General features: G+C 36.3%; 1 protein-coding gene across 3 annotated transcripts in view; it reads right to left on the bottom strand.

Annotated features, from left to right (window-relative positions):
* COG6 (component of oligomeric golgi complex 6) overlaps positions 1–12,862 on the bottom strand; it is a 101,653-nt gene extending 88,791 nt beyond the window's left edge. For 2 of the 3 annotated variants that reach the window (XM_003270010.2, XM_030813305.1), the window contains exons 1-4: positions 12,610–12,862; positions 8,961–9,104; positions 7,593–7,664; positions 2,299–2,357 (exon numbers count right to left, since the gene is read on the bottom strand). In XM_003270010.2, the coding sequence (XP_003270058.1) occupies positions 2,299–2,357; positions 7,593–7,664; positions 8,961–9,104; positions 12,610–12,762 (428 nt within the window). In that variant the 5' untranslated portion in view covers positions 12,763–12,862. Of the gene's footprint in view, positions 1–2,298; positions 2,358–7,592; positions 7,665–8,135; positions 8,329–8,960; positions 9,105–12,609 lie in introns of those variants that run through there. The other variant, XM_030813306.1, reaches the window with a different exon arrangement.
* Positions 12,863–13,347: the final 485 nt, after the last annotated feature.

The following is a 13,347-nucleotide window of genomic DNA, read 5'->3' as shown; positions in this document are numbered from 1 at the left end:
TTAAGGCCAGACTTCCTAAATTTAATTTCTATACAGGCAATTTGCAATTCTATAAATCTGAGGACAACATCAACTTGCTCTCATTTTGGCTTGTAGAAATCACAAAATGGGTAAAAGTGGATTTTAGTGAAAGAGAAGGTAGTAAACAAAATGGGGATTAAATGCATGAAATTATGATTAAGCTTTTATAAAGCTGTGATACTTAGTATTTTTTAAGATTTTTATCCAGCATGAGGAATAAAATCAAGAGACTATTTTATATAGTATTCTACCTTTCAACTAGTCTTAAAATTGTGCAATATTTTTATATTTTCCTGCTGTCAAACTCTTTTTTCAAATAAAATCTTACATGGAATCCTAATATATTAAACAAGTAAAAGTGAAATTGCTCTCACTAAAATTATGGTGAGAGAATCTGACCACTAAAACTCCATTATCCTTCTACATCTTGCAAAGAAACCCTGAGGTTCAATGAACTATGGTTTGAAAGCCACAGGTCTAAGATAAGGTACATGTTCCAATATCCAATAATGTACTTCCTACATGCGTAAAGAAAATGTTTTGTTTTGTGCTATTAAAGATAGTATTTTTTAGATGATATTGGTACATATATTTTATTTTGCTAATTTTGTCACATTTTCTCCACGTTTTTGTAAGACAGAAAAGTTACATTGGTTACCATTTTAACTGCAACGGATCATTCCAGTTGATCTGAGTCCTTTGTAGCCCTAAGACCCATGATATCCTTTTACACTAGTAACTTTACACCTCTGCACTCTTTATAATTTCCCATTCATCAATCTTAGTCTGAAGAGAATCGTGTTAAGAAGGATTAAGGGCTCAAGATAAAAGAATATCAAGATCAGTGGATGTAAAACTAAGGAGTTGGGGGTCATGTACTTGCCATTTTTGGTCTAGGGCAGTGTTTTTCAAACTCTTGACTATGACCCATAATATTAAACCACTTAAAACCATTACCGAAACTGAAAGAAAGGCTTCACAAAATAATATTCACTCAAACTATTTTTACTTATTTATTTTTTAGAGACAGGGTCTCCTTCTGTCCACTCAGGCTGGAGTGCAGTGGCACTATCATAGCTCACTGCAACCTTTAACTCCTGGGCTCAAATGATCTTCCCATCTCAACCTCCAGAATAGCTGGGACTTCAGGTGTGCACCACCATGCCCAGCTACCCAAACTATTTTCTATTTTATTTTATTCTAATTTATTTTTAAGGCTAGCTATGATCAACTTAAATAGTAGTAATGATTGATAAATCATAATTTACAACCCATTGATCTTGACCTGAGCTACAAAAAAATACTAGTTGGATCAGGAGTCACACACTTTTTCTGTAAAAATCTTGATAGTACATATTTTAGGCTTTGTAGGCCACACATGGTCTCTGTTGTAACCACACGACACTATTGCAGTAGCGTAAAAGCAGCCATAGACAGTATGTAAACACAACCATAGCTGTGTTCCAATAAAGCTGCATTTACAAAAGCAGGTGGTGAGCTGGATTTGGCCTGTGGCTGTAGTTTGATGACCTGTGGTCTATAGTATAGTACACCGACCTACCCCAAAATCAGCAGTTAAAGCGGTAATATCTCCATATTACTGATGAAATACCTAGAATACTAAAAGGTTTAAGTGTGTACCCAACTACTGAGCAGGAGACAAGTATACTGCATCATAATATAATGCTTCTCCCCCTCTGTACTACTCCACACATGAGCAATGCATTGTTAATGAGTTTTAGCATAATTGCTATGAGTTTTAGCAATACTGAACACAACACATTACACAAATCCATACTGTATTCACCTTTATTCACTCACTCACTCACTCATTCATTCAATCAACCAATAGTGTACCTATTGTATAAACTACAAGGAGAATTTATACAATTAACTCTTAATTATACCAGAGAGGATATATCATAGCTTAAAAATAAAAGACAATGATTGTGGAAAAAAAAAGTAATAAAACTATTAAAAATCTGAAAACATTTACATTTTAAAAAGCAATCATTCCTGAACTCCACAGCAAACAATAATGATACATCATCACCTCTCTTCCAAAGAAGGAATAATCTCTCAACCTCAATATCAAGTTTAATGCTCCTAAACTACTGTCTTTATGCTTAAGTTACTATTGGGTAATATAATAGTTTAGGACCTTATGAACCATGTTTTTTATTATTCTGCTTTAATTTTGATTTGGAGTTATATTTAATTTTCTTTGACTCCAATCTCCAAATTATTGAAAAGGTGCTTGTATGAAGAAAAACTTACCTTTCAGATTGAAGCTTAGTGGTTTTTACTATTAAATCTTGAGTCTGTTCCTTTGCTGCCTAAAATTACAAACATATCTAACATAAGTAAATTCCACTTTTATTATATTTCAGAAAACAAATACTACCACTTACTGAAATTTAGACTTAAAACAAATGAGATCACTCTATGGAACTCAAATAAATGAAATACGTAGATGTTTCAAGGCTCATCCACTGGAGGAACACATTCAGTTCTTAATATACACATAATGCTAAGGCTTACAAGAAAGAAAAAGGTATCCAGATACTGACTAAGGAACTTAATAGTTCATGATGCTTTTCAGTACAACAGAAGCACTGGAAGAACAAGTTAAGAACGAAGAACACGACTTCAGGTATGGACATGTTGAAGTGAGATACCATGTGACCTTTACATGGGGTTGTTAACTAAGTCACTGAAATGCTAGTGCGGAGCTCAATAGAAATGTATAAGATGGAAGTAAAAGTTTGAAAGTTGTAATATACAAACTACCTGCCATATAAGTTTTTGGTGAGGATCAGAGCTAGCCCCATCTAAAGGACACAAGGCTGTTCCTAACCAACTTTCATTCTAAGCAATTCTCCCTTCCCTAAGCCAGAGTTGAAAGGATCAAGAGTGAAAAGTCAATTAAAAAAGCATTTTATCCAAGATTAGAAAACATTCATGAAGTGGCTTTAAACAAAAGACAATGAGATTCTCTCTCAAATATCTGAACTAGGGAATATTTACAAAAATAAGGCAATAAACAATAAGAAGAGAAGCAAGTAGTCATGAGGCACGTAGAGAAATAGGCTCTGTGCCTTGAAGAAATATTAAATGAGCCAGAAAGATGCATAAATTAAGTCATTAGTAAACTAGAGAAAAACACATAAAATAAAAGGTGAGTCAGTCTGTTAAAGAGAAAATACCAGAGCAAACACCTGAAGACACTGGGTCATTTTCATGTTGGAATACCACAATAAAGAGTCAAGCTTCTGCTGCTGAGGTTTCTTTCTAGAGCTGCCTTAGACCTAGACACCTCCAGTTCTGGGTTCTTAGAGGCCTAATCCTCTACAAACTCAGTTTTCAGACTGTGAGGGAAATTCTCTGTCTTACTGCTTTCCAAGTATGCTGTCAATAACAGAGCCTGATTGCCACCTCAAATGAAGCTATTTTGAGTGTATGTTACCAGGAAATAGATTTTTTTTGACATTGTTCACATTGTTTATTAATGGTGAAAGAGTTTTAGAACAGATAAATGACTAACTCAAGATTACATAGCTAATAATGTCTAAGCTAGATTTCTGAATTCACCTAATAAGTTTCTGCCACATAATGGAGGACAAATAATTTTAATGCATTTAACTACATTTAATCAAGTTTGTAATAGCAGTTAAATAATATCTGAGGGTCCTCTGAGATTTATCAGTTTAAGATTTGAACATTATTGTCGTCCTGCCTCACTTAGTAGTTTTTATTTTTTATTTTATTTTTTTATTATTGTACTTTAAGTTTTAGGGTACATGTGCACAATGTGCAGGTTTGTTACACATGTATCCATGTGCCATGTTGTTGTGCTGCTCCCATTAACTCGCCATTTAGCATTAGGTGTATCTCCTAATGCTATCCCTCCCCCCTCCCCACACCCCACAACAGTCCCTGGAGGGTGATGTTCCCCTTCCTGTGTCCATGTGTTCTCATTGTTCAATTCCCACCTATGAGTGAGAACATGCGGTGTTTGGTTTTTTGACCTTGCGATAGTTTACTGAGAATGATGATTTCCAGTTTCATCCATGTCCCTACAAAGGACATGAACTCATCATTTTTTATGGCTGCATAGTATTCCATGGTGTATATGTGCCACATTTTCTTAATCCAGTCTATCATTGTCTGACATTTGGGTTGGTTCCAAGTCTTTGCTATTGTGAATAGTGCCGCCAATAAACATATGTGTGCATGTGTCTTTATAGCAGCATGATTCATAGTCCTTTGGGTATATACCCAGTAATGGGATGGCTGGGTCAAATGGTATTTCTAGTTCTAGATCCCTGAGGAATCGCCACACTGACTTCCACAATGGTTGAACTAGTTTACAGTCCCACCAACAGTGTAAAAGTGTTCCTATTTCTCCACATCCTCTCCAGCACCTGTTGTTTCCTGACTTTTTAATGATGGCCATTCTAACTGGTGTAAGATGGTATCTCATTGTGGTTTTGATTTGCAGGAAATAGATTTTTTAAGAAAACGATTTGAACCTAGATAATTCTGCATATCCCTTATTTATTTATTTATTTTTTTAAAGACACAGGGTCTCACTCTGTCACCCAGCCTGGAGTATGGTGGTGCAATCCTGAGTCACTGCAGCCTTGACCTCCTAGGCCCAAGCAATCCTCCCATCTAAGCCTCTAGAATAGCTGGGACTATAGGCATGTGCCACCACGCCTGGCTAACTTATTAAAAGTTTTTGGTAGACATGGGGTCTTGCTATGTTGCCCAGGCTGGTCACAAAGGATCCTTCTGCCTCGGCCTCCCAAAATGCTGAGATTACAGGTGTGAGCCACCACGCCCAGCCATTTCACTGACTTTTAAGGAATGGAGCTCAACATGATAGCTCCCAAGGTACTCTTTTAGAATTATTAGACTGCCAATAAGTTCTTCAAATGCTCATACTTCTTAAATGCTAAAGTTCCATTTCCACCCTTGTACAGTCTTGCCTTATGCAATTTTTAAAATATAATGTCCCTCAAGTCAAAGATATATTTACATTTTAATATTTCTGAAAAAAAGAATGCTTCACAAAATCAACATCAAAAAACATTTACTAGCTTTTTAGTCTAGTCATTATTGAGGGTGCACCTTACAATCAACACCATTTATTAATCAATGAAATATGATACTTTAGCACAATGTTATATAATAAGAATTTGCAAATTTTTTTGCATATTTCCTGATTTTTTCATTTATAAACTATGATAAGAATTCCAAAGTAATATTTAATAATATTAATGAAGACTAACCTCAATCTCCATTCCTCTTAAATGTTAAAGATGACTATTTTTGAATTAATACACATATGCATCTAAATGTAATTTATCCAAGGAAAACCACAAAGGAATAAACATTAACATATATAAAATGACTGATTACATTTTTAAATGTTTTCTAATAATTTCTAAAAGGTAACATAGTCAAAGCATTTCAGAAAATATTAAATAATTAAATGAATCATTATAACAACATTCTATAAGAAAATGGGAGAGTGAGGATACTCTAAGAAACACTTTTCTTTATGAATAACTTAAAAGCATTAGAGTTGATATTATGAATGTATACTATTAGAATTCCAATAGCGATATATCCAAATAAATTAGCTTTAAGCAAAATTTTAAGGAATAAACAAAACTTTCAAAATCATGGACCTCCTACTATTAGAAATGATATGTGGATCAAAAACAAATGTAAACAACAGGCAGTATCAAATATTTTTAAATATTCAATCACAAAGCTATGAGGGAATCTTTTATATGTGATAAAAATGTTCTGTATCTTGATTATAGTTGTTGTTTCATAGGCATATAAAACTGTCACGCCTATCAATTTGAACACTTTGAATGAATGCAGTTTATTACCGTTCATAAATTATTCCTCAATAAAGTTGATCTGAATAAAGAAAGAAAATAGGCCCATGCCACTGTAGAAGAAAAAATAGGATGTGAGGTGGGTACAAAGAAAATATAAAGGACTGGCCGGGCATGGTGGCTCACGTCTGTAATCCCAGCACTTCGGAAGGCCAAGGCAGGCGGATCACTTGAGGTCAGGAGTTCCAGACCACCCTGGACAACATGGCGAAATCCTGTCTCTACTAAAAACACAAAAATTAGCCAGCACAGTGTCAGGCGCCTGTAATCCCAGCTACTTGGGAGGCTGAGGCATAATTGCTTGAACTCAGAAGGTGGAAGTTGCTGTGAGCCGAGATCACACCACTGAGGATAGAGCGAGACTCTGTCTCAAAAAAAAAAAAAAAAAAAAAATACAAAGGACAAAACAGAAAGAGACACTTTGGTTGTAATTTAAAATATTTATAAACTGTTTGAAAAATAGCACAAATAGAAATACTATGATCTTTTTATATTTAAAACTCTCTATGATGAAAAGTATAAAAACATAATTAAGGATACAAATTAAAAAATAAGAGATACTACCACTAAAAATCAGAAACTCAGTAGTCCAATATAACAAAGCATAATGTTACTTAAAAAACACAAAAGTACAATATAGAAAACCTTATAAAGTATAATTTGAGAAAAGCCCTTACATCATGGAAGTTAAAAGAGGAGAAAAAGAAATAAAGTTAAAGAAAAAGAAGGGTCAAACAAAATCAACCACTAAGGAATAAAGTAAATATATGCCAAAAATGTGAAATGGCCATTAATAATTAGTATATATTATATAATTATTTAAATATTGTCAAATTAACAAATATCTAAATATTGGACTAAGAGACAATAAACATGCCAATAATATCTGATAGATTAGTAAGAATATCAAAATTTAGACAAGACCAGAAAAGATAAAATTTTAGAGAAACAAGAAATTAACTAGTCCTGCAAACTGATGATGCAAGTAGCCTGTGATTAATCTGTAGAATATCCATTAATGATTCTTCCTAGAATCACTGTTGATGTCAATCGTTCCAAGAGACACTTAGAGATACAAGCTCGCTGTTAAAATGTGAAGGTAGTAGATATAATCATGATTGGCCCTTAGGAGGAAACTGTTCTATGTACTATTCCAAAATTAGATGAATGAGGGTAATTAAGTCAAATGCTGATTCTGCTGCCAAATTATAAGTTTAGGATTGCTTTCATTCAAAGACCTAAAAGTATACATATTTTCCCAGAATTTTTTTAAGGTTATGCATAAATCAGAATTAAGCTGGGTCTTTATCAGGCACAGCTTTAGTGTGAAATTATTCCTAAGGCTTCTTACTAAAAAAAATCATTACTCCTAGATTTCTAGAATATTACGGAATTGAAAGATTTATCAAAATTCTACGTAGTTAGCTCTGTATTGGCTAGACCAAAACATAAACGCTCTGAAGTTAATTGAACAATATTAATAAATCATATCCAAAGAAACACAAAGATAGCTACAATTTTTAAAAATAAGGATTATATTTATACTCAAATTTCCTACAGGGCATTATGGATTAGATATCTACACATTTTGTTGACCTAATAATTTTTGAAAGTTTATAGCAGGAACTATGCCAAAATCTAGCCATTATATAATACCTGTAGGCGACTTGTCATATCTTGACAACAGTTGCTCATTGCTTGAACATCTTCGCTTATGCTTTCAAGTTCCTGAAAAGGAGAAAAGTAACATCAAACATCATATATACAGTAAGAAGAAGATTCTCTTCTCTTAGCTAAATCCTTATTTTAGTTACATCATTTTTTATTTTTTTGGTCAAGGCATGACAAGAGATCCCATATTTAAAATTGGAAATGATTAAAAAGAATAATATCTAGTGTTAGAAAAAATGTAAAGAAAATAGTCCATTCCTTTTAGAGAATATGACCGCAGGAAAACGGCAAATGCTTTATAAAACTGAGTATCCCTTTATTGCTAGTGTTATTCAATTGCAGTTATTCTTATTGATGTTCAAATAGTCCTATGTTTGGCCAGTAGAAGAATCCTCTTCACATTAGCTCCAAAGTCCTTTTGACATGTATCCAATAGTCTCAGATAGCATCTTTGCTTTCTGATACTGGTAAGATTGTTACTTTTAGTAGGAAATGTTGTTTAAAAGAGCCAGGCATGGTGGCACGCACCTGTAGTCCCAGTTACTTGGGAGACTGAGGTGGGAGAATTGCATGAGCCCAGGAGTTCGATGCTGTAGTGTACTATGATCAAGCCTGGGAACAGCCACTACACTCCAGCCTAGGCAACATAGCAAGATTCCGTCTGTAATGTAATTTTTTTTTTAATTCCTTTCCAAATTATTAGTCTTCAGTCAATAAAAACCTATCAAGGTGTTAAAAACAACCTATTTTTATTGAACATTCATTGAAACCATGTACAACACTTCCATAACTCACATAGAAATATATTAATATTACAATGTATTAAAACAGTTAATAAAATATTACATAATAAAGATATAATATAAATAAAATTTATTTTCACTCTATGGAGAGTGGACTACACTCTCAAGTATGATGAATCATTATTAATACATTGAAGTTACTGATCTTAATCTGAAATTTTCATATTTTAGGATATAGTAAAAGTAACTCAATTCTAATTAATCTCCAGTAGAGAAGTTGCTATCCAAGAGAGGTTTATGCAATGAGGGGATATTTCTATTGGAAAGCCATTCAGGGAAATGTTAATTTTTTTGTTAAAAAAGCTAAAATTCCTAAGATAATCTTCTAGAACAATGTTAACTTTCTAAGAATTAATATTTGTGGAAGTCACAGATTCATAAATCACATTAATACAAATAAAGACCCAGATGCAGCAAGAGAAATTAGCTTTCTATTTGGGCATAGTATACAAATAGCAAATATATCAACCTAATTCAAAAAAATACTTAGCACAGAGCCAGGCATAATAGTAAGTTTTCAATATATGCTAAATGAAAAGAGTTTACATACCTCCTTCACTTCCTTGAAAATGCTTACAAATTCTTCATTGATGGCTAAACTTCTACGTTCAATATCTCCACGTAAATTTCTTCGAGTCCGCAGACTATTTTCAACAAAAAAGGTTGAAAGTGCCTTGAGAGCTTCTAACATCTCCTATACAATTGGTAACAGAAGACAGTTACTGGAACTAATTTTTAAATGGTTTCCTAATCTCAAGACAAAATGTAATGAAATAATTTTCAAATTATTTTTCATTAAACAATCCAAAAAATATTGAATGACCTTCAAATTACTGAAGCATGCTTATTTCCAGAACACAATAAGGGTATACTTACTTGTGTATAGTGTTATATATACAAGATTATTCACTGCAGAATTGTTTGGAATTGCAAAGACTAGAAATAATATAAATGTCCATCTAAAAGGGATTGGTTAAATAAATTATGATATACCCATTTACAAAAAAAAATCTTTATGCACTTACGTAGTATAAGCTTTGAGATATGTTAAGTGAAACATCAAGGCATAGAAACAGTTATAATACCAACAGTTAAAAACTTAAAAGGAATATATACATGCATACTTACTTGTGTATACCTAGTTGACACATATATAATGTACACATTAACTATCTCTGGGACAATCTATTTAAGAATAAGTACTGGAATCCTCCAGGCTAGAAACTGAATAACTGGAAGTAGAACTTGGAGAAACTTAAAGGGGAAGGCCTCTCTGAGGTGACTTTGAACTGAGGCCTCAGTGGTAGGCAACAGCCAGTCATGGGGACAAAGCCTTCCACAGACAGAGCAAACAATGAGTACAAAGACCCTAAAGTGGTAGAAGGAAGGCCACTATGACTGAAGTTATGAGAAATCATTACGATTTTAGGCAGGGGAGTAATGTAATACGATTTATATTTATAAAAGTTTATTCCAACTTTGTAAGGAAAATGAATGGTAGAGGGATACAAGAAAGGAGGTAGGTAAGAGAAAAAACTAAAATAATCCAAGTATGGTTTGATAGTGGCTTAGATCAAGATGGCAGTAGCAAAAATGAAAAAGAGATATTCCAAAACATGGCACGGTGGCTTACACCTGTAATCCCAGCAGTTTGGGAGGTCAAGTTGGGAGGAGAGTTTGATGCCAGTTCAAGACCAACCTGCGTAACATAGTGAGACCCCTATCTCTACAAAAAAGTTAAAAAATTAGCCAGGTATGGTGGCATGTGCCTGCGGACCCAGCTACCTGGGAGGCTGTGGCAGAAGGATCGCTTGAGCCAGCAAGATCAAGGCTACAGTAAGGCCGTGTTCTCTCCATTGGACTCTAGCCTGGGCGACAGAGTAAGACTTGGTCTCAAAAAAAAAAAAAAAAAGATATTCCAAAAATATTTTTCAAAGTAGAACCTATAGGATATGTTTGTGGATTTGATAGGAGATGCAAAAAAAAAAAAAAAAAGTTGACAAGAATCCAAAATTATTCATATGCTTCTTGCTTGACTGGGTAAATGGTGATGTTCTTTAGTGAGAGTGGAACCAGTTTAGGGAAAAATCAAGAGTTCCGCCCATGTTAAGTTCCATGACATCAATCAGTATCCAACTGAAGGTATAGTATAGACAACTAAAATCTGGAGCTCAGTAGATGTCAGAAACAGAGTTATAAATTTGAGAGTAATCACGCTTTTTGCTACTTAAAACCATGAAAGTACATGATTTTTCTTACAGAGAGAACATGAATGGAAGACAGAGCAGAGAACCAAGCCCAGGACATCCCCATAGTACCCTAAATTCTGCAGACATACATTTCTACACCTCCACTACTGTATATTCTAGTAGGCTTACCCTTTCATGTTTCTGTTTGTTATTTTGAAATATTGGCTGGATTGACAAAAATAGTAAAGCTATTTATATAAATTCAATTTAGTATTTCGGAGGAAGCAAAAATATGTTTACAACTATAAATACTTACTTACCGTACAGAAAAAAAAAAACCCATAAAGTGAAGCAGTTTCTTTTGACTATAGCCTTGAAATGTCCTAAGGTCTGGTTCAAAGAAGTAATCAGTAATGCTGAATAAACAAAATCACAGACTCAGATGCAAATTACAGTTCCACCAGTTACTAGTTATATGACAACCTAGCTGCACTCTCTCCATGCTTTATTTTCCTCACGGTAAAAAGAAGGTCATGTGGCCGGGCGCAGTGGCTCACGCCTTGTAACCGCAACACTTTGGGAGGCTGAGGTGGGCAGATCACCTGAGGTCAGGAGTTCGAGACCAGCATGACCAACATGGAGAAACCCCGTCTCTACTAAACATACAAAATTAGCCGGGCGTGGTGACACATGCCTGTAATCCCAGCTACTCGGGAGGCTGAGGCAGGTGAATCGCTTGAACCCGGGAGGCAGAGGTTGCGGTGAGCCGAGATTGCGCCATTGCACTCCAGCCTGGGCAACAACAGCAAAACTCTGTCTAAAAAAAAAAAAAAAAAAAAAAAAAAAAAAGCCATGTTATCTATATCAGAGCAAGTAGCAGTCTTAAATGATACAATAAATATCAATATGAGAAACATTAAACACTTCATAAATTTTATGATAAAATTAATATTTGTTAAGAAACAGTAAGTGCCAGGCTCTTTGCAAAGGACTTTACCTGGAGTCTCTCACTGAGTCCTCAAATAACAACCATGAGAAAGTTACTAGCAGTATTCCTAATTCCTAAACAGAAGCTGAGATTAGTGAAGGAACTTAAATAATAATGCACACATTTAGTGGTTCTATCTAATAAGTGGTAGCCCCCAGAGCCCTAATTTCTTATTCATTACATTGCAATGTTATTTTTTTACATATCGGAGTCAAATTGTTATCGACAGCTTATTTTCAATTACCTACATATTCACCTATAAAACTCTCTAATTTTGACATATGTTCTTCTTTATGTTACACTGCCATGACCAATTTACCTAGCGACTCACAGAGACAGAAGAGATGGCTGGGTATGTGAGGAGCTGTAAAGTCCAACTTAAGTTTCAGGAGGTACTTGGGAGAGCATGCGGTCAGTTTATCTTCTAAAGAAATACAGCCTGAGCCCACAAATCTTAGCGCTTGGCTCATAACAAAAACTAGTACATATGAGTTCATTTCAGCCACGGGCAAAGGTAGTTTTTTCGCGCTGCAAATTATTGCAATTGTTGTCACTTGTCGGTGGAAACGCATCCTTATCCCTACCTACCACTGCTCTCTTGGTCTCCCGACCCCCATTCGCGCTGCCTTATCTTGGAATCTGCTCTTCTGCATCTATTTCCTATCCAGTCTTATGCTCTCCTCCTCTCTCCCAGCTCACACAGCCAAATGCCTCCGGGGGTGTTTGGAGGACACTTCTCGAGGCGCCACCGTTCACCAATCCCATCCAGAGAGCCTTGAAGGCACCTTTTCAGGTGGAGAGAACGCCCTGGAAACCCCTTTGCTTTTCCGGAGGTTGCTGGGGCTCCCCCTTCTCACCCTCGCCGGCGCCCGCAGAGCAGCGGAACCCGCAGGTCTGGGGTCACTCGCGGTCCTTCTGCTGCCGGGACGAGGGAGACCGCGGTGGGTCCCTGACAGACGCAGCCCCTGGCCCGGCTCTGCCCCGCGGGAACCTGTGACTCCGGCCCCACCAGCCCCGGTTACCTTATCGTTGTCCAGTCGCGTCTCCAGGATCTTATGCAGCTTGCGCGACAGCGGGTTGCTGGTCGTCGCCGAGATCCCGCCTGCCCCATTGTTGAGGCCGTTGGCAGCCCCGGCCGCAGACACTGCGACCACTTCCCCGCTGCCCTCGGCCATAGCGCTGCGCGTCCTGCCCCCTGCTGCCACCTCAGCCTGGCAGCGACGGCGGCGGCAGCGTGAGTATTGCGCATGTGCAGATCAGCCGCGCATGCGTATCGGCCCCGGAAGTCTCCGCCGGGTAACCCTGCTTGGGCTTCCAGAAGCGTGAGGGGTGGAGAAGATGTGGGGGGCGGGACGAGACCCTCAGGTAGGAGGAGAAAATTTATAGGATTAGAGAGGACTTTGGAATTATGAATCTGCGACCTTCTGAGCTAATTAGATGACAATCAAATGTAATATGTAAAATATACCAAGACTTGTGCCTGGCATATACATTCAATGTAAGTTAAATGAAAGTTTAAATTAAATTTGCCTTATCTGAATTCATTTTTTTGAAAATTATTTATTGAAGGCATAGTATGTGCCAGGTACTCTGGTAGGCACTGGAGAATCTACATTGTGTGTCTGAAACAGACAAAGCTGTACAGATGTTATTAGGTTGTGATGAGTGCTCAGGGCTTGAAGTAGCACAGTGAAAGAAAATGGAGGAAAAGGCCCACTTCACTCAGGGAGGTTTGGAGAGGAGTTGACACTTAAACTGAG

Source organism: Nomascus leucogenys, chromosome 5 (assembly GCF_006542625.1).
Source record: "Nomascus leucogenys isolate Asia chromosome 5, Asia_NLE_v1, whole genome shotgun sequence".
NCBI classification, from domain to species: Eukaryota; Metazoa; Chordata; class Mammalia; order Primates; family Hylobatidae; genus Nomascus; species Nomascus leucogenys.
Note: the sequence above shows the minus strand (reverse complement) of the source record. Positions and strands in the feature narration are given on the sequence as shown.